At 38.5% G+C, this 20509-nt stretch overlaps 2 protein-coding genes and 2 pseudogenes across 3 annotated transcripts; 1 reads left to right on the forward strand and 3 right to left on the reverse strand.

Annotated features, from left to right (window-relative positions):
• Positions 1-832: 832 nt before the first annotated feature.
• LOC104715471 (putative F-box/FBD/LRR-repeat protein At3g49480 pseudogene) lies at positions 833-7859 on the reverse strand (annotated as a pseudogene).
• LOC147938812 (uncharacterized) lies at positions 2594-6301 on the reverse strand. The gene is made up of 5 exons (XM_087467639.1): positions 4548-6301; positions 4292-4421; positions 3891-4178; positions 3586-3810; positions 2594-3259 (listed from the first exon to the last, which is right to left on the reverse strand). Exons 1-5 carry the CDS (start codon positions 5210-5212, stop codon positions 2762-2764), a joined length of 1806 nt encoding a protein of 601 aa, XP_087323765.1. The 5' UTR covers positions 5213-6301; the 3' UTR covers positions 2594-2761.
• Positions 7860-8757: 898 nt separating the features above from the next.
• Positions 8758-11238, forward strand: LOC104711461 (plastidial pyruvate kinase 4, chloroplastic pseudogene; annotated as a pseudogene). Its single transcript, XR_015566259.1, has 3 exons — positions 8758-8958; positions 9174-9279; positions 9389-11238. The product of XR_015566259.1 is annotated as a plastidial pyruvate kinase 4, chloroplastic pseudogene (transcript).
• Positions 11239-15491: 4253 nt separating this feature from the next.
• LOC104711462 (uncharacterized) lies at positions 15492-19764 on the reverse strand. Its single transcript, XM_010428164.2, has 5 exons — positions 19139-19764; positions 17540-18927; positions 17191-17289; positions 16942-17116; positions 15492-16502 (listed from the first exon to the last, which is right to left on the reverse strand). Exons 1-5 carry the CDS (start codon positions 19416-19418, stop codon positions 15655-15657), a joined length of 2790 nt encoding a protein of 929 aa, XP_010426466.1. The 5' UTR covers positions 19419-19764; the 3' UTR covers positions 15492-15654.
• Positions 19765-20509: the final 745 nt, after the last annotated feature.

Consider the following 20509-nt stretch of genomic DNA (forward strand, 5'->3'; position numbering starts at 1 on the left):
CTGCCATGGGACTCTTCTCTCCTCTTGAGCCAGAGTTCGGAGTTGATTGACAACCAGGGATCATCTTAATCATCGAGAACATATCCGCAATGCTCCGATCTATCTTTTTGTTTTGCTCAGCTATCGCAAACTCCAGCGCTTGCGTCCTATCAAGCAAACTTGGTGTAACCACCGTTTCCTCTCGCTCATCAGTAACCACCTTAGATCCTTCATCTCCTCCATCAGTTTTGTTCACCTGAGATCGTGTCTCCACCATCGTTCCAAGCACCGACTAGCTCTGATACCAATGATAACGTTAAGTCAGGATTCACAATATCAAAACAGAGTAAACGAAACAGAGTACGAAACAGAGTTTATTAAGAACTTGTAATCGGAATATTGATACAACGTTCAATAAAAACGCAGCTCAATCTTCTCACCAGTAAGAGTCTCCGATGGAGATACTCCAACAACGGTGAGGACGAGATCTAGAAAGTTCTAGAGGAAAACGATTACAAACTCAGATAAAACGTGATATGAAAAATGTGAGCTAACAATACTCAAATACTAAACACACAGCCGACAAACAGCGTCAACCAATTATTCCCTTCCCGTTATCTACCAGACTTTCTCCGTTACTTCGTCATCCTTAATCACACGTGCTTAATCGTTCCTTCTTATCTTGACTTATCTTTGACCGCATCATGATACTCCACGTGTGACCATCGCATCCTACATCAACTTCTCATCAAAATAACGGAATAAAAAAAATAAAATCCTAACCAATCTTAGAAGTAATAGATGAAGTTACATATATACTGGTCATCATTATACAAACGACTAAATAACACATTCAAGCAGAGAAGAGAGGCTCATACGTCGTTGAGACTCTGTGCATGCATTTTAACTCCTCAATCATATTATGTTTTTCTTCAGCACTGCAGGTTGATCTCAGCGAGACTCTGGCCATCTTCAAATACTTGGAGTTTTCTACAATGAATCTTATGAGTTCTTTCTCGTCTTCTCTTCCTGCATATCTTATCCATTGAAAGATCTCGAGATGAGACGACAAACATGTGGGAACAGAACCCGGTTTGGTCCATAAAATTGGGACGTTGTCCGTCTCATATTTACAGTTGATCAAAAGAACTTTTAGTTTAGGACAACTAGAGAGCAAAACCACAAGTGATTCACACAAGTTTGTGCTGAAGAGTCTTATATTACACTCTATAAGTCGAGAGTACTTAACGGCGCCGGTGTTATACCACGGAACCACCACTCTTTTGTCCGGAACTAAAACCAGACACTTGATCCCCGAAAGATATCTCAGAAAGTTGGCATCAGGGTTAAAGTCAACATCAATAGATGCTTTAACAAGAAGAGGCATATACTCAATCGAGCAAGAGTCTCCCATCGAGTCAATGATCTCTAAATATACTAAAGCCGGGGTGTCTATAACCAGAGACCTTGCAGTATCATCTTCCGTGTAATCTTCTCCTTGAAATATTGGATGCATATACGATAATCTCAATAAAGAAGGCACTTTCACGCTAAACTTTCGCACATTATCATCCACATCACGAGGTCGAGTCACTCTAAGACACTTGAGAACGGGGCAACTTGATAAAAGCCTAACTTGAGAGTCTTTGTCTTTGTACACAACGTGATGGAGATTAAGATGTGCAAGTGATGGGAGAAAAACCGGAGAAGGAACGTCCACGAGAATCTTGCCGGAAAGATTCAGTCTCGCAAGCGTTTTGCACGTGTAAAGGCTCTGAGGCATTCTGGTCGGCTCGCTATTCCAGAGGAGCTCGAAATTTAGCCAACGCATGGGACGATCAAATGCTTTTGCAACCCACTTTAAAACATCAACATCGACAGGACATTGTGGACCGAGTTGAATCGACAAACGTTCTAATAAAGGTGCCTTGTGTCGTCGCATTGATTCGTCAAGAAACCACCAAACGCTCTTGCTTTCGGCGTCACTGTCATTGGTTTCTTTGTAGTCAAGTCTAGGCAACATCGTCCAGACAAATCGCCATCTTCACTACACGAAAACATGTGTTTTGTGACCGACAGAATCGTCGTAAATGAGTCGCAAAGTCGCTATGTGTGACTACTTAAGGACTGTCAGAAACCGTCGCTAATATTTGGTCGCAAAATATTTTGGTCGCAAAACCGTCCTTTATTTGCGACGCTTTTTAGACATAACATGTAGTCGTTAAATAACGACTATAATCAGACAGTATTTATTCGTCGTAATTAACGACCGTGTAGTGACTGCATTATCCAGTCGTATAATACGACCTGTTTTAGACGATCCTTTAGTCACAATTTGCAACATTTTGAAGACTTATTTAACACTTCAAACTTGAGGATGAAGTTTAAAAATCTGAAATGTTGGTCATAAAGTAGTCGCTACTGTAGTCACAGAATAGTCACAGAGTAGTCACTAAATAGTCTGAATCTTTTGTGACTATCTGAAGACTAGAAATTATGGTCGCAAAATTGTGAGCTGTTTACAACGGATTTGATACTTTGTTTGTGTTTTTTATAAATGTAAATGGTCGCAAACTAGTTAAACAATTGCAATTCATTCGTGACTGTACACAAATTAATTTGAAAAAAAAAACCTGCCAATAAAATTAGATACCGAGTTTGAATGATTTTAAACAAAAAGACACAAATCATTCATGGATCCTATCTAGAAATAGTTCTAGTAGATAGAAATCTTAGAACACAACCCAAAAAATAGTTAGAGGCTTAAGAGTTAAATATTAACTTAAGTATGAGAGGTTGATACTGACAAAGGAGAAGGGGTTGTTGGTGAATTAGCTGGTGAAGTCACTGGTGAAGTAGCTGGTGAACTAGCTCCTGAAGTGTTTGTTGGTACAGGTGGGTTGACAGTAGCTGCTGTGGCTGGAGTAGTGATGTTGTTTGATGCTGGGGCGAGTGGCGCATGGGCTGCTCGTTGAGAATCCAAGAATTCTGCAACCCCGGGATCACTGGTCTTCAAGTAGGAGACGAGCATCTCCAAGGATGCAATTCGGTTTTGAGCATTGCGTTGCTCATCGTCACGTCGAGCATCTTCTCTGAGACGTCGAACGTTTTCTTCTTCTTGATCAGCCAGCTTTCTCCGAGCAACTTGAAGTTGTTCTTGAACCTCTAAGAGTGAAGTAGGAGTAGAGTTTGGATGAGGAGCCTTTCTTTTCCCATTGCTGATTATGTCGGACAGACTTCCAAGTCCATAGGGGGTTCCCTTGGCATCTGTTACAGTAGACTAACACATAGAAAGAGTAGCTTGATTATTAAAAAACCAAATTAATGAAAATAAACAGAGATAAGCAAGTATCACTCTTAAGCATAAGTCAAAAGTAATGCAAGTTTCATTCGCAAGACAAACATAATGCAAGAACAAGAATCATGATTATAAGTTTTATGTCAAAATCTTACACAAAATCACATATACACGTATCACTCAATCAGATTATCAACTCATATAGAATCTTAAGCATCAGTCAAAAGTATATCAATCAAATCAGATACATAAGTTAGCTAAATAAGACAATCAACATAAAACAAAGAAATGTGAGTAAAAGTAATTACCTTCAGAAAAATGTCATCTTTTTCTTGAATGGGAAGGGTTGGGTGAGACGAGGGGTCTGTAGCATCAGAACCATCAACTTCCAGTTGAGAGATGACCTCTTCTATGTTCTTCTCATATTCTTCAACCACTTGTTTTTCCTTTTGATCAACAAAACTTCCATCTGGCTTTGTATGTGTTGCGACAAACACCTCTCCAAGCAATACAGGACGTCCCAGTTTTTCTTCCTACAATGGATAAGAAGAATGTTAAGTGTGGAAAATGAAATATTTAAATGAAAGAATTTTAGTTAGTTTAGAGCATTTACCAACTCTTGTTGAATTTGCAAGTAAGATTTCTGGCCGGATAGATGTTTGTGGAGTCCTAGACCGTCAAGATCAGAATTACGGGCAAGGGATGCATTAGAACTCTTCTCCTTAGCTTCGGGTGTGTCCCAGTGCTCCCACATACGTCTCCAAACCGTTGGTTTGATCCAAATCGGTGGCTCAGTATACGTCTTTGCTTGGCTTACAATTCCTTTCATTCTTTTTTTTGCTATCTTCACAAATCCTTCTCTCACAAGCTCAGTAATCGCAACATCCCAGTTGTATTTCCCCTACACAGCACAACAATGTAAAGTAAGTGTCAATGATAGTTGACAGAAGACAAACTCATTAAGTTAGAATAGTAAAAAAAAAAAAAAAAAAAAAAAATTGTGTGACATATTACCGCAAAGGATCTAAAATATCTCTCGCATATGTTTAAGGGGGTAACCTTCCAGCTGAAATATGGACCATCAAACTTTCTTCTTAAAATCCCAGAAATAACACGAGATAGCTTTCCTTTGTCTCGTCCAAACCTGTTACATAAATATGAGAGTGCTAAGTTATAAAGTAGAAGACAATGTTCCATTCGGTAATATAATTCACATTTTATCAAAAAAAAAGATATTCAAATGATAAAATAAAAGAAAAAAATAATTTACCATATACTGTCAGTGTCGGGGATGGGAACCGGACTCAACAACGGTAGATGCTGTCGACCAGGAAGTGCAAGCAAAGCATCAAGCTGCTGTTGGAAGTCTTGATTCTCCAGATTCTGAGCCGGTGGTGGATGCTCTTGATCCTCCTGATTCTGAGGCGGCGGCGGTTGGAACCCTGGATTCTGAGGAGGCGGCTGTTGATACACCGGATGCTGAGGAGGCGGCGGCTGAAACCCCAGATTTTGAAGCAGTGGTTGATATCCAAGATGAACCGGCGGTTGGTATCCCGGATTCTGAGTAGCCGGATGTTGATACGGCGGATCATGTGGTTGAGGTGGTGGTGGCTGCTGCATCTGGGAGTGGAGCTGATGTTGAAAGCCTTGGTGTTGGGGCTGAGGAGAAGGTTGTCGAGAGTACTGTTGCATCGTTGCCGGCCTATACTGAGATGGAAGCGAGGGTTGAGAGTGTTGGGAGTGTGTTGAAGTCATGTTGTTGGAGGAAGGGTTAGAGGACTGAGACGACGAAGCAAGATCTCGGCTTGGTCTCGGACCGCCGCCAGATTTACCAACGCCGCCAGATTTACCAACGCCGCCAGATCTACCAACACCGCCAGATCTTGCACCACGACCACCACCGGATTTAGAACCACGACCACCACCGGATTTCATCACAGAAGATTTCAGAGAGTTAGGGTTTCGGAGATGTGAAAGGGAAATTGAGAAGAGAGAGTGAGTTTAGAGAAATCGAGAAGAAAGAGGGTTTGGGGAAAAAATTAAAAGGGTTAGGGATTTAGGGTAATTTGGTTTGAGGGTTTGTGGTTTAATTTGATGGGGGGAATTATTAATGTGGGGGGAAAATAATTACCGCTTATTATTTCACGAAAATTATTAATGTGGACATGCTAATCTTCCATGTGTCGTCCATCCCGACAACATACCGTACGCTGGAAAATCGCTTATTGTCCACATAAGAACAACTTTCATGTTGAAATTTTGATTTAGTGAGATATCATAAGCCTCAACCCCATTATACCATAACTCCTTTAACTCATCGATTAATGGTTGGAGGAAAACATCAAGGCTGGCTCGTGGGTGGTTTGGTCCGGAGTTCAGAATCGTAAGAAATAAATACTCGCTGTTCATGCACATATCCGGAGGTAGGTTGTATGGAGTTAAGATCACAGGCCACAAAGAATGATTTTTGGACACCCCAAATGGGTTAAAACCATCTGTACATAACCCAAGGTAAACCTTTCGTGTCTCTTGCGTAAATGTGGGATGTAAATGTTGGAAATTCTTCCATTCAGGCGCATCAGATGGATGACACATTACTCCATCTTCTGAATCATGCTCAGCATGCCATCTCATTGATGATGCGGTCTTCTCTGATTGGTACATCCTCTTCAATCTATCAGCAATAGGTAGATACCACATACGACTGAAGGGTATTCTAGTTCTACCCCCACTAATTTTGTATATTGGCTTCCCACAGAACTTGCAATGCTCCAAATTCCCATCTTCTTTCCAAAAGAGCATACAATTCTCTATACATACATCAATTGTATGGTATGGCAATCCTATCTTTCGTACTAAAGTCTCTGTCTCGTAGTATGAACCAGTAGCTTGATTACCCTCTGGTAAAACCTCCGTAAACAATTCAGCCCAATCGTCCATGCATGCCTCAGACAAATTATTGTCTACCTTGATGTTCATGAACCTAGACGCCAATGATAGTTGCGAATGACCTTCATGACATCCATCATAAAGTGGAGTATTTGCAGCATCTAACATGTCGTAGAACCGTTTCGCCTCTTCAGTGGGTTCTTCATGGATATGATCATATCCACTTTCATATTCATGATACTCATTAAAAGGGGTGGTACCATGAAATGCATCATTCACCATCTCAGCATATACATTTCCCTCAAATCCTATTGGTTGACTACCAGGTTGACTACCATGCTGACTACCAGTACTAGTATAATCTGTATTAGGATAATGACTACTGGTTCCTACCCCTAGCACGTCATAATCTTCACCATGTTCAGACCATACATAATAATTTGGCATAAATCCTTTACTATGCAAATGATTAGATATTGTCGTACCATGCAAAATAACATCGTTCTGACATTTGAAGCAAGGACAGTAAAACCTACCTCCACTGTTTTGTGCTATAGGCTGGCTGTTTGCGAAATTCATGAACTGCTCCACCCCCGCCAAAAATTCTTTAGAGATATTATTTGTTCTTCCATCGATCCGATTATACATCCACTCTCGAGATGAATTCCACATATTTTTTTAACACTCTTTTTTTCTTTCCCTCTATAAAAAGACTCTTTTTTCTTTCCCTCTAAAAAACTCTTTTTTTATCTTCTCCTCTAAAAAAACTCTTTTTTTTTTCTTCTCCTCTAAAAAAACTCTTCTTTCTTACGTCTTTCTACATATACACTAATGGAAGTGATATGAATGGAAGGGTGAGAGCGATGTGATATATATACTATAAACTTTGCGACTCTTTTGCGACTGAAAAGAATACGTCGCAAATTACGACTCTTTTGTCACTTTCTAACCACATAATAGAGACATAATACGGGTCGCAAAAGTTCAGTACAAACGCAAACTTAAACATGTACCACGTTATTTACCGACATCACTGACTGACTTTTTTGCGACGCCTTTGCGACTACAAACAAAACAGTCACAAACTACGACTGGTTTATCACTCTTTTACCACATAATAGAGACAAAATAAAGGTCGCAAATGTTCAGTACAACCGCAAACTTTCACATTTCCCACGTTTTTTACCGACATCATTGACCGACTGATTTGTGACTACAAATGTTTAAGCAAACTAGAAGTGGCAAATCCGTCGTGATTTTCAGATAGTTTTGCGACTCTTATTACCGACTAAATCTTCAGTTTTTAATTCGTCATAAATTGCGATTATTTTGCGACTAAGAATTTATTGTCGAGACATTGTTCCAAAACAGTCGCATCATAGCAACACTTTTGGGACTGAAATTTGGTGTTGTACATGTGCGACTCCTTTATGTCTACTACTTTTGTCGTCGTTAGCCCGTCACAAAACTGTCATAAAACGGTCACAAAAGTTTATGACTAAAAATTCAGTCACATAAAATAGTCACAAATTACATGTTTTCGTGTAGTGCTTTTAGACAAAAACGATGTGGCCACGGCATCTTTGGTCGGAACAAGCAATAATATCTGTATGAGCAACTCGTCACAAAACGAACTGATTCTGTCTTCACAAACTCTCTTCTGAATTTTCCGAGGACGTTCGGCTTCTGCCATACTTCAAAACTTTAACCCTAGACCTTGGTTACTTCTCGTGTCTCTCTCTTTGCAAATTAAAAGTATATTTACTTTCCTAGATTAAAAGATTCATTTACTTTTCTTTCTCAAGAAAAAAAAAGGAAAGAAAGATTTATTTCCTTTTACTTTTCTTAGGCTAAATAATTAGGTTAACCATAAATTTATAAAAATTCATAATCCTGACATTATTATTAATACACTATAAAAATACTAAATAAAATTAAATTGTTTTCTGGATTATTTCTAGAATAACTAACTATAGTTGTATGTCTTAACTAAGTAACAAAAATATGTATATTTCCAAAATTATACTCCTCCATTTCATGAAGAGTCTTAAATATTTTTCTTTTGTTTCACAAAGAGTGTCACTCTATAATTCCAACACAAAATTTACTAATAAAAAATCAAATATAACCTTATTATTTTAGCTTATTAATTGCAAAGAGAATTAAATAAAATGTAATATAGAAGGACACAAGATATATTTTATACATCTCTTTTTGATATGTTGGAATGACAGTCAAGTTTTAATGACTTTAAATATTATATAGATTTACGTTGTCAAAACATCAAATTTTAGAAACCCAATTGGCCGTTTTCAAAAGAAAAAAAAAAAGAAAAAGAAAAAAAAAAAAAACTCAATTGGGAAAGTGAGACCGGTCTGATCTGGTTTACTAAATTTGATGGTTGAACTTCTATAACCGGCTGGCTTATACCTTACACACATTGTTACCGTTGCTATTTGCTCTCACTAGTCGCGCTCTATATATATACCACACACCGTTGATAATAGTGATGAGGTTCGATTTCAAAGCTCATGAAACGCATCAATGTCGGTCTCCGTCTTCTCCATTTTCCAGTCCACTCCAGGATCATTATGGAAGATTTACGCTACAATTCGTCTGTGTGTGTTAAACTTATGAGAGCTTATGCCTCTCTAAAAGATGTGGTATCAGCACGCAAAGTGTTCGAGGAAATTCCTGAGAGAAACGTAATCATCATCGTTAATGTTATGATCAGAAGCTATGTGAATAATGGGTTTTACCGTGAAGGTATTCAAGTGTTTGGGAAGATGCAAGTCTTGTTACGTTATTTGTTTCTTCTCATAGAAGGTTTTTTTGGGGTTTTGTTTCTCAGGCGATCCAATTAATTGATATGGTGGGAATCGATTCAAGCCACTTGTTGAGAGGCAAGATCCTTTGCTTCTTCAGCAGTTCTCTCATGAACAACCAGCATAGGACTACTACTTGTTCCGAGAATCTCTGGAATCAATGGAGAAACTAATGTGGCTAGTGTTATCGTCTTATCGATAAACTAAATGCTCTACAGTCACATGATGTGACTCACATCTATTAGTAGCAGAGAAGTGGAATGCTTCTCAACTTCATTTATGTGACAGGTCTAGATTTATAAACATTGTTAACCAATAACCATTATTTATATATCCATCTGCATTACTAATTCTTCGGCTTTGCTATCGCCTAACTTCCTAATACTATTTGTTGCAGGAAATATCTGGAATGTGCAACAAACTTAGTTCATTATATGGCTTTGAGGTCCCTGGAGATTGAGCAGCTCAACAGCCACCTAGCTTCCCTTGGTCTGTTAATTTTAGACAACAACAACCTGGATGTTCTTGCCAGCCTTAACGCTTCTATTAATCTGCTGATGAACTCTTCGTACAATGATCAAAACGCTGTGACAGAGTCTTGGACTAAAGCATATCCCAAGAGCAAAAGTACTAAGAAGAATGATAAAGGGAAGGTATCATCATACAAAGAGTCATTACTGGGTAAAGTTTGTGAAGGAAGAAGTACTCATATCATGGTAACTGTTGGTGAAGAAGCAACTTTGAGTGAAACATTTATAACCGATATTGTAAAAGCTGTGCACATGGAGATCCGAGCATATGGGGTGAAATCATCAAAAGAGTTAGAAGAGCTTCTCAGATGCTAGAGATGCCATGTCGTGTTCATATTGATTTAGCTGGACCAAAACTGAGAACTGGTACCTTAAAACCTGGTCCCTGTGTGATGAAAGTTTCACCAAAGAAAGATGCTTATGGAAATACTGTTTCTCCTGCTCTGGTATGGCTCTCTCTCACAGGAACAGAACCTCCTGCTCATGTTTCTCCTGATGCTACTATATCTGTCCAAGACCAAGATTTTCTTGCTGGTCTCCAAATTGGTGATTCTGTAAGACTACGTGACGCTAGAGGGAGAAAGAGGAGACTTAGAATCTCAAAAGAGTTTCATGTTTTCTCAAGTACAGGGTTTGTGGCTGAATGTTTTGATACTGCTTACATTGACTCGGGAACTGAGTTATACATCAAGGGAAAGAAAGTTGGACGAGTAGTAGATGTTCCTCCCAAGGAATCTTTTGTAAGGCTCAGAGTGGGAGATTTACTAGTCATAACCCGAGAAGGATCGCTCGATGAACCTTCAGTAACTGTTCCAGGAGCTTATAGTTTAACTTGTCCTTCCGGTTATTTGTTTGATTCAGTCAAGCCTGGTGAAACCATTGGTTTTGATGATGGCAAAATATGGGGAGTAATCGAAGGAACAAGCCCTTCAGAGGTAGTTGTCTCCATCACTCATGCTGGTCCAAAAGGTACAAAACTAGGATCAGAGAAGTCCATCAACATTCCGCAGAGCGATATCCGTTTCAAAGGCCTTACGTCAAAAGATATCAAAGATCTTGATTATGTAGCTTCACATGTTGACATGGTTGGCATTTCTTTCATACGCGATGTTCATGATATTACCGTTCTAAGGCAAGAACTGAAGAAAAGGAAACTAGATGATCTTGGTATTGTGCTAAAGATTGAAACGAAAAGTGGATTCAAGAATTTGTCATTGATTCTGTTAGAGGCAAGAAGTGTTCGAATCCTTTGGGAGTTATGATAGCTCGAGGTGATCTTGCAGTGGAATGTGGATGGGAGAGATTGGCTAATATACAGGAGGAGATTATAGGTATCTGTAAAGCTGCTCGTGTACCGGTAATTATGGCAACTCAGGTTCTGGAATCACTTGTAAAATCCGGGGTTCCAACTCGAGCTGAGATCACAGATGCTGCAAATGCCAAAAGGTAAAATATTTTGCACCAAACATGATCCTCTGGTTAAGACTTACAGTTTCTTCTTTATGTCTAATTTTGGATTTTGAACAAAGGCAAGAATGTCGTTGAAGCTGTATCTATGTTGGATACTATTCTTCACACGAAGCTTATGTATAAGAAACCTGACTCTGAAAACCCCCATTGCTCTGCTTCTCACTAGTCATTATTACAAAGACAAGTTGTAGTTTTTTTTGGCAAGTTCATGAAGTGGAGGCGTCCGGATAAATCCTGGTTCAATAGCAGGTCGGTCTTCTGGTGATGTTACAGTTTCGAACTAAGGATTTGGACCGGTTCGCCATGTGCCTGCATTGCAATGTCTCTATACTTATTAGTACAGATATGTGTATGCATCTTGGCCATGTTCCGTACATCAGATTATTTTAACTGGTTAACTCTCTAATATGATGTGATCATCATTGGGCCAAGTCAATAAACATAGTTGATTGTTTAAAATTCTTTTACTTGTAAGTTTTATAAGCTACTTACATGGATTCAATATAAAAAATGCTCAACTTTTAAAAGATTTTTCTTTATATGCAAGAAAGAAGAAATGTTTGATATGGTATGTACCAAGTTTTCTATGTGACAACAAAAGTCCAACGTTGAGAAGCTTAGCATCAAATACTACGATTGGTTTATAGTAAAACCTAATTTACTATAAAAAGTAAATTATAAAACCTAATTTACTTTAAAAAGTAAACAATTAATTAATTAAACGCTTAATGTTAAAAAAAAAAAAAAAAAAAAAAAAAAAAAAAAGCAAAAGGAGTCCAGGTGATTTTTTAGGGGTTCAAAAAAAGGAAAAGCAGAGTTGAGGCTAAAGTCTCTCTATAAATACTATAGTAGTAGTATACATTGTTTGTCAACACAACAACAGTCGCAACAGGCAAAAACACGAGAAAACCCTAAACTCTCAGTTTTGTAATTTGATCGTCTCTCTCTCTTTGGTTTGTAACTCAATCGATCGTCTCTCTCGAAAACATCGATCAATAACAATGGGGGGATTGAAGAGGAAAATAGATACAGAGAAGAAGATAGAGGGGAAACAACCACGGGCTGTTACATTCTCGAAACGTCGTAAGGGCCTTTTCAGCAAAGCGTCGGAGCTTTGTCTCCGACGCTCAGATCGCAATCTTAGCTACTCCGGTTTCTGCTAATTCACACAACTCTTTCTACACTTTTGGACACTCGTCTGTGGATAGCGTTGTCGCTGCTTTCCTCGCTGATCAGACTCCGACACGGGATGATGTCGATGATGAAAAATTAGGGTTTTGGTGGGAAGACGAGAGTCTCGCCAATTCGGATAATCCCGAGGAACTGGCTGACGCGATTGAATCAATGAAGAGGATGTTACAAGATCTCAAGGAGTTGAAAGATAATAATATGCAGAGAGATCATCAACACGTACTAGTGGATGACGTGGTGGAGAAGGACAACAACAACAATGCTTCTTCTTTAGGTGTAGGGATTGAATACTTTGATTCTGAGGTTGAGACTCAATCTCAGGCTTTGCCAATGATCGATTACGTGGGTGAAGGATGCAGCAACCAAGGCCTGGACTTTGATCAAATATATGATTCTGAGGTTCATGAGACTCAATCTCAAGCTATGCCCATGTTTGATTTGGACGACGACGAGTTCTTCTCTTCTGATTTCTTCAATGATTTTGATATTGATGCTCTATATGCATAAGTCTCTCACACGTCTACAACCTTTCTCATGACTACTAATTTGTATTCTCTGTATTTCTCTGCACTGCACTGTAATCTCTATTGTACTCTCTGTATTTCTCTGCACTCAACTGTAATCTGTAATCTCTATCTGTTCTTTACGATATTTGTTTTAGGGGTTAATCTAAAATGTATTTAGGATATGATTCTGAATAATATAATCCAAGAGTACTTTTAGCTTTCTTTTCACTCTTGTTTTCCCAAACTGTGATAAAACGCACTCCAAAGGATGCTCGAGAGTGTCAGCAATGAAAGTACACTCCATACACAAACTGATCAACTTCTTTCCAAAAAAGCTCAACTTATATCGTCTTTCACTTGAACATAACAACCACAATCTGAAGACTTTTATATCCATACGACTCTTTTAGACTTTTATAGCCTCTTTAGAACTATCTACTGAGAGCAGAGACATTTTCTCTTTTTCTGTTGCTGTAAACAATATCTTACGGTCAGGTCAGTGACATATATTTCAATTGGTCTGAACGAAATTTATGGAATTGTAATGTTGCAGTGAAACGGCTTCTAAAGAAACAGAGTTGTGGTACCTGATCCTTCATCTCTGCCATTGCTAGCATCTGCAGGATCAAATAGTATCTATAAAATGATGGTGACAGGATATAATCAAAGCAAACAGAATATGTTTGTAGCAAAAAAAGCACTTGCATCGAAAGCCACACATTTAGGTTCATGCATTGCCTAATATAAATAGAATCTGAGAGCTGTTTTTAGACAAGCCCGTTGCTAGATGTTTCAGTACCATTTGGCTTAATCTCCATTTTTCATTGTGAATTCATGAGCGGAACTGTCAATCCTCGAATCAAAAGGGTTGTAAGAACAACGGATGCCCACCTGCAACCACACAACAAATCTTATGAAAACACAATATACATAGATGATCTAACATAACAGATGGTCAAGTTTGGCAAGTCAAACAACATTTCAAGACCGTCTTTATCCAGTAACAAGAATGTGATCTCAACACAACCTCCAAAACAAGAGAGCTTTTGGAGCATTTGGGGATTTCTTACCAGTTCAAGCATGAGAACAAATGCACATTGTCAATTATTTGCTGAAAACCATCGAAATGGACCAAAGAATCAATAGCAGTGTATTTGGCTTCAGAGACAAATGTGAAGAAGAGCTTCTGAGATGCTGAGAGAGAATCATCGAGCTGGTAAAGGATCTCTGGTGAAGAAAAGAGCCGTAATTTGGCTTCTCTTCACGACAATTACCACGAAGAATGATGCCGCTACAAGATGGTTAGTAGCAGCCAGCATTGAACAAGGATCTGAGGGATAGAGTGCGTCTCAAGGCCATTACAGAATCTACTCAAAATATTCCCATAACAAACATGGGAATGATCCACATCCGTGTCCAATGTTTGGGGAGCATTAAGCCTTCAAAACCTACGATTGTATCACACTGTGATGATGCTCGAAATTAAGAAATCAGTCACAACCAACCACAAGAACATAATACTTGTTATATATATCGAAAACACTGTTAATGATACCTCTACTGCAATCCAGAAAGTCAATCCTGTTAGAAGTGTGAAGATGAATGATGTATCAGCCATTGTAAGATCAGTGAACCATAGTGCACCGCCTGTTTTAAAGGATGCTACTTTCTCTGCCATTTTATTGATCTGGGGAGCAAAGAAATATTACTGGGATGAAGCCCCTAATGAAATACGAAGAAATCACATGCCTGAACAGATTACGAAGCATCATAGAGTTTCTTACTGTTAGGCCGATGCAGCAAAACGCCCAACTCTGTAACCCTAAAATAATGCCCGCAAAAAACAAAGAATACGAGTACCACTATAGAGACCACCACAACCTATATCATCAAAAACAAGACAACAGTTAGGTTGATATGAATAAGCATGCTAGATGCTACTAATATGAAATTACCATGAAAGAGCTTAGCTGCAGTGCAGAGTATCATGCAAGAGGTTCTGTCGTCACAGTAAGCTGCATTTACATGCAAATTCTACACAGTTCATAGGATAGTTCGCAAGAAACATTCCGTACAAAATCATTTACATTTCAAACACTCAACTCTGAGCCTAGATTGAACCACTGAACATACAGAGACGATTTAAATAACACACATGTAACACAAAATTCAAGACCGTATGTTACATAGTAACAAAAAAGTGATCCCAACACAACATCCAAGGTCTACATGATTCTTAAGTGTGTGTGGCCATAACTTGCAAGTTGACCAACACAAAACGCAAGAGCTGTGTGGATTTATTACCAGTTTAAGCCTGTCAATGTATGCACATTGTTTATTATCTGTTGGACAACATCAAAATGGACCACACGATTAATAGCAGCATCAGAAACTTTGATGACTGTAGTTGTCTGCAAAAGTGCAACGCCACATGTTCCACCACCGAATCTATAGTAGCTCCAGCAACACCATTCACATTTGAGCCTGGAACATGAGAAGTCGAGATAGAGCAAGAATAGATAGAATTAATTTTAATTATAATTTTCAAGAGTAATTTTCGTAATTTTAATTTTGTCAAGAGAAATGTTCGTAATTATAATTTTCAATGACCTGAAACAGAGGGAACAGTAAAGTGTATATATTATTATCATTATCATGTGTGATGCCTGTCAATACATTTAGTTTGAGTGGGTTTCAAAATAAAATGTCTTTTTGTAGAAGATAAAACGAATTGAAGTTGAAAACGATGTAAAGAAAAAAAAAAATATATATATATATATATATATATATGAAAACTAGACTATTCTTTGAAAATTATCAATACCACACCACGCAGTTTCATCCCTTATCATACACAAACGTTTTCATAACGGCGTTCATGTTATTATTCTACAAATCCTTTTTATTTATATACAAACAAGATCCATTGAAGGATCGAAACTTCTAATCCAAGGAAGTTCCACTACTCAATCATCCTTGAGGACATGTTCCCAGTCCGAGGCCGGGCTCTCGTAGCCTTTTCCGGATGTAGATGGTTCTGTATCAACGCCGCATGTCTCTATCTGAGAATTTGCAGGTACTGTTAACATCGAAGCTGACCAGAGATGATCACGCACTCGTTGCTGGTCACTCTCTAAATCTGGATCCATATCTAAGCTGTTGAGAGATTTCTGCACTTGTTCAGCTTCCCGGCGTTTCAGTATCTGGAATCTATTCATAACGTCACCCACATGACTGCTTCTACCAATATTAGCCATCTCCGGAGCTTCTGGATTCTCCTCCTGGTCACCCATTATTATTGTCTCTGCGCAGTTTTGAGTCTTGAGTTTGCGATTTGTTTCCTGCTGGTTAAGAATCTGAAACCGGTCCATAACATCAATGTCTGAATCTGGGAACTTCTGAGACTTGAGTTTGCGCTCTGTTTCCTGCTGCTTCAGAATCTGAAACCGGTCTATAACATCATTATGTTTGTTCTCTGTAGTGGATGCAGGGGATGGCTGCTGTATCGCATCCGGTATCTTTCCAGAGGCTGCATCATCATCAGGCCTTATGTTTCCATCAATGGTGTGTTCTAAACCACCCGCAAAGCTTCTGGAGATAAGCGATAATACCGCATCCACAGGGTCTGAGTTGAATCTAGAGCTTTGTGGGGCATCATGACTCATTGTTACTACATTTTTCCCACAATTGCTTCCATGTTTGATGATCGATTCAGTTGTCTCCTGCTCTGCATTTGCAGCGTTCATGATGGGAACCGATTTCTGGGGGTTAAGAGAAGGTTCCTGCATAAGGGTTCCTGCACCTGCAGAGATCTCTGGGATCGAAAGCAAGAACATGAATGGTTAAAACATAGGTAAAACAAATACCTTTGAAAATTATTCGCAAAATGCGCAAGGTCAGCATTTCTAATACTATATCCTAAGCATGACTAAACAACCGTTTAGCCCATGTTTAAATTTGGTACGCCAAAGTTGACCTATAACCGGGTTAAATCCGATCCATAAAACCACCGCCTGCCAATCTCAGAGAAAGATACAAAACTGATCTACAGATGATTTACATATTTTCGTAAAGGACACGAGAGAAACAGCATCCTAATCACCTCTACTGTCATTTTTAGTGTTTAACTGCATGTGGATCACTTATAAGCAAATTAACCATAGCAGTAGCATCGATTATGGAGAAAATGCACTTGCAATGCTAGTCACTAATAATATCAGACAGATGAGACGGTTAGTTTGAAAGTTACCAACCTTTATCGTTAGGTTTAAGATTACCAATCTCATTCTTGATCCGATGATACCGAGCCATGCACGTTGTGGAACATAAGGCAGCTTCAGTTTCGAGCCAGAGGTTCTTGTACAAGAGAGTTTGTGGGTGGTTTTCTTCACCATCAGGAAAGTTGGAAGCAAGTATGTTCTTAATACTCTGCAAAGTTAATATTCAGTAGACAAGACTTAACAATTGATGCAGATGCACACAAATACTATGTAGGTAGATACCTGGGTCATCTCATTCTTATCCACCGGTTCTTTGATGCCTAGGCTGTCTAGTGGCTTGACACTAAACCCTTGAAAGCCTTTAGCAACTGCCTTTGCAGCCTAAACATGGACACCGTTAAACAACCAACAGAAAACAAGAACAAGCAATGTGTTTCATTTTAATAAAAACCAAATAGGTCGGGAACATGGCACAAATAAAGACTTTACGCTCATGTGAATATTCTAGTTATCACAAGTGGTGCTCTAGATCATAAATACATTATTATCTCATAGAGTTTGCAAATTGTTTTTTTCTTAACTCCTAGCTGCGCTATAAATCACAAAATGCCGGGTCAAAACTGTAGCATACCTCAGGAATGTCAACCACGTTGGGACAGGTAACATGCACAGCTTGATTTGGAAGTGACGCTTCCCCTGCGGTTGGCTTATTATCAGTAATTTTCTTCAAGCACTTAGTGAGATTATCTACTACTTTCTCAAGGTTCTCAAGTTGCTCGAGCTTCAGCCAGCTTCCATTGTTAAAGCATTCATAAACAAGCACTTCTGACAGATTATGCATGGCATTAACCACGGAAGAAACTCTTGGAGAAGACGTCGGAGATGGGAAATCTTCTCGATCGCATAAGTGTCTTTCAGGTGATCTGCCAGTAGAGACATCATCTGCAATAGATCTACCACTCAAATCGAGACCTAGATCTGTCAACAACCTCGTCTTCTTATCTCTATTCATTATATCAAATGTTTGTTCCTGGAGCTTACAAGACTTTTGGTCGGCGGGAACATCTTCACTAGGTTGATTAGTACTACATTCGAAAGGGGGTTTATAGTTGACAGCTGATTGAGCATTCTCACTATCCGCTTTCACTGCACCACGTGACTCACTTCCCATAGAAAACATCGTGGGAGCTGAAGGTCCCTCAGAAGACACCACGAAGTGGCTCCAAGATCGAGACTCGTCACAATTTAAATCTTCAATTGCGTTCTTCAAGGAGCTCTCAGAAACACCATTCTCACTGTCAGCAACCAAAGTATAAGGCCTCTGATAAAGAGAGGAGACACCACTACCTTCCACTTTATCCTTAATCAGTGACATCGAGGAATTGATATTAGATGGTAGCGGGTGGGAAGATCGCGTACTTGCCAAACCTTGCGAGCCAACTAGATCTAGATTCTCGGGCAAAGGCTTAACATGACCAGTAGCTTCACCATATCCAAGCAACACATCAAAGTTAACCGGTTCAATCGAAGAACCACGCAAGCTGGATTGAGCTCGTAAGATATCCTCAGGCGCATGACTACAAACATCACTGTTGCTCGGGAACGATCCTCCATCTCCTAAACGAATCCCGGTCTGACTTCTATCAAAGACAGCTTGTGTTTCCAAATTACAATCTGTAACAAACCCGTTAGGCTCCACACGAAAACCAGGGACAAGATTCATAGTTTCAGGTCTTGTATCTGAGCCAGGAAAGTAATATCCAGGACGGTTCTCATCAACACCAGAAGACGTGATAGGAGTAAAGAAAGGTTCCTGATGAGGAATTCGGATTAGCATATCTGCATAAGAAGACACAGGAGCTAACGTAGCTGAGTTATTATAGCTAGGCAACAAGTTCAAATGTAGCCTCTCAGTGGGATGTGACACAAAATCAGATGTTGATTCCCTTGAAGAGTAAAATCCACACGCTGATAACATGTCTTTATAAGAAGAATCTTCACCCCTGTTACCATAATTTCCTGCAAAATACAATACACACTTAACTACTCATGCTCCATTCAATTCAGTACACTACAAGATCATTATCATATCCTAAACATGACGAGTAAAGATTCTAAAATCGAACTTAGCTATCAACACAAGATCAAACCCAAACGAAGTCTCATCAAATCCACAGTTAAACCCCAAATTTGTCTAAAAAAAAAAAAAAAAGGGGATTTCGAATCGTACCAGGTCGAGTACTAGTCTCAGCGTAAAACGATGAAGAAGGAGTCTGAGAGCGAGAATTATCACGATACGTTGGGTTATTAGACCAATCAGCGGTCGATCGTTGATAAGAGCCATGATAAATCATCGGATCAATCAATTCTGGGGTTGGATCATAGGAATCATTAACCGGAGTTCTTGTCAGAAACGGCGGCGCAGAAGCTGGAGGATGGGGAGACGGAGAAGAGAGCCAAAACGGGTACGGTACTCCAGAGGAACCTCCATAGCCAAATCCATCGGCCATCGTTTTCTCACCAAACAAAAACGAGGAAGAGAGAGAGACTGGTGAAGGAAAAAAAAAAAAAAAAAAGTGAAGCTGCAGCTAAAACTATAAGTGTTAATAAATAAATGTCAAAGTTTAGCTTCTTAATGGGCCTTTTAATGATCTAAAGGAAAGCCCTATAATTTATCTGTAATTATCTAAAGAAATGAAAGAAAATAAAAAACATAAGTTTAGTTGATTAATTGTAATCACAGATTAATATAAAATGCAGATAAGTTCCGGAATGAGTAACGTTTATCAACTTAGATCATTCTTTATTTGTTTCATATCAAAGTTTTCGGGCTAAGTTTCCAGTTTATCTGGCGTTGTATATTATGTTTGGTGGCATGATTAATAAAACTCCAATTGACCCAAAAAAAATATATATATTATTCATTTGATATATTTTCCTAATCTTATAAAGAAATTACATTTTTAAAATTTTACATCTACAGTCAATTAGTAAAAATAAGTAAGGTAAAAAGACAAAGTTACACTTACATGTTGATGTTGGGTTACTTCATCAATTTTGATGATCCATACTCCATAGGTTTTTCAAGCTCACAACTCTCGCTCGTCACCCTTCCTCTCTTATATACACTCTACTAGACTACTACTGTCATAAGACTATCCTCGTTAGTGTGTTTCTTAGTTGTTTCTTAAGGCAATTTTTAATAATAAAAAGGATAGAAGAAACTTTGTTAAGAGAAAAAAAAAATTTTGTTGATTATTGGTAGAACCAAGTTAAAGTGTTTCTTAGTAATAAATATAGTAAAATAATAATTAATAACTTAAAATATTCAAAATTATTTTATATATCATAGAAACATATTTTAATAATAAAAATATAAAATAACATACAACATTTAAAATTAAAACACAAAATATTAAAAAATAAAAACATAACATACAACATGAAGAGAGAACACACGAAAATGAAAGAGAAATGCCAAAAAAATTTAGCCCATTAATTTCATTTCACCATTCATATCGCGCCACCTGTCCACTAAAAAACGTTTATTTTGGTCCTAAAATTAGAAACGTTTCTTTCAATCCTTAGCTTATAATTCATT

Source organism: Camelina sativa, chromosome 9 (assembly GCF_030686135.1).
Source record: "Camelina sativa cultivar CO46 ecotype springtype chromosome 9, ASM3068613v1".
Lineage (NCBI taxonomy): Eukaryota > Viridiplantae > Streptophyta > Magnoliopsida > Brassicales > Brassicaceae > Camelina > Camelina sativa.

Coding starts and splice junctions, on each gene's coding strand:
- LOC147938812 (XM_087467639.1), bottom strand. CDS start 5,212: ATGAAATCCGGTGGTGGTCGTGGTTCTAAATCCGGTGGTGGTCGTGGT. Junction 3,811..3,890: donor TGCAAATTCAACAAGAGTTG/GTAAATGCTCTA, acceptor TATCCATTGTAG/GAAGAAAAACTGGGACGTCC. Junction 3,260..3,585: donor AAGATGACATTTTTCTGAAG/GTAATTACTTTT, acceptor TCTATGTGTTAG/TCTACTGTAACAGATGCCAA.
- LOC104711462 (XM_010428164.2), bottom strand. CDS start 19,418: ATGGCCGATGGATTTGGCTATGGAGGTTCCTCTGGAGTACCGTACCCG. Junction 18,928..19,138: donor TGAGACTAGTACTCGACCTG/GTACGATTCGAA, acceptor TGTATTTTGCAG/GAAATTATGGTAACAGGGGT. Junction 17,290..17,539: donor ACGTGGTTGACATTCCTGAG/GTATGCTACAGT, acceptor GTCCATGTTTAG/GCTGCAAAGGCAGTTGCTAA.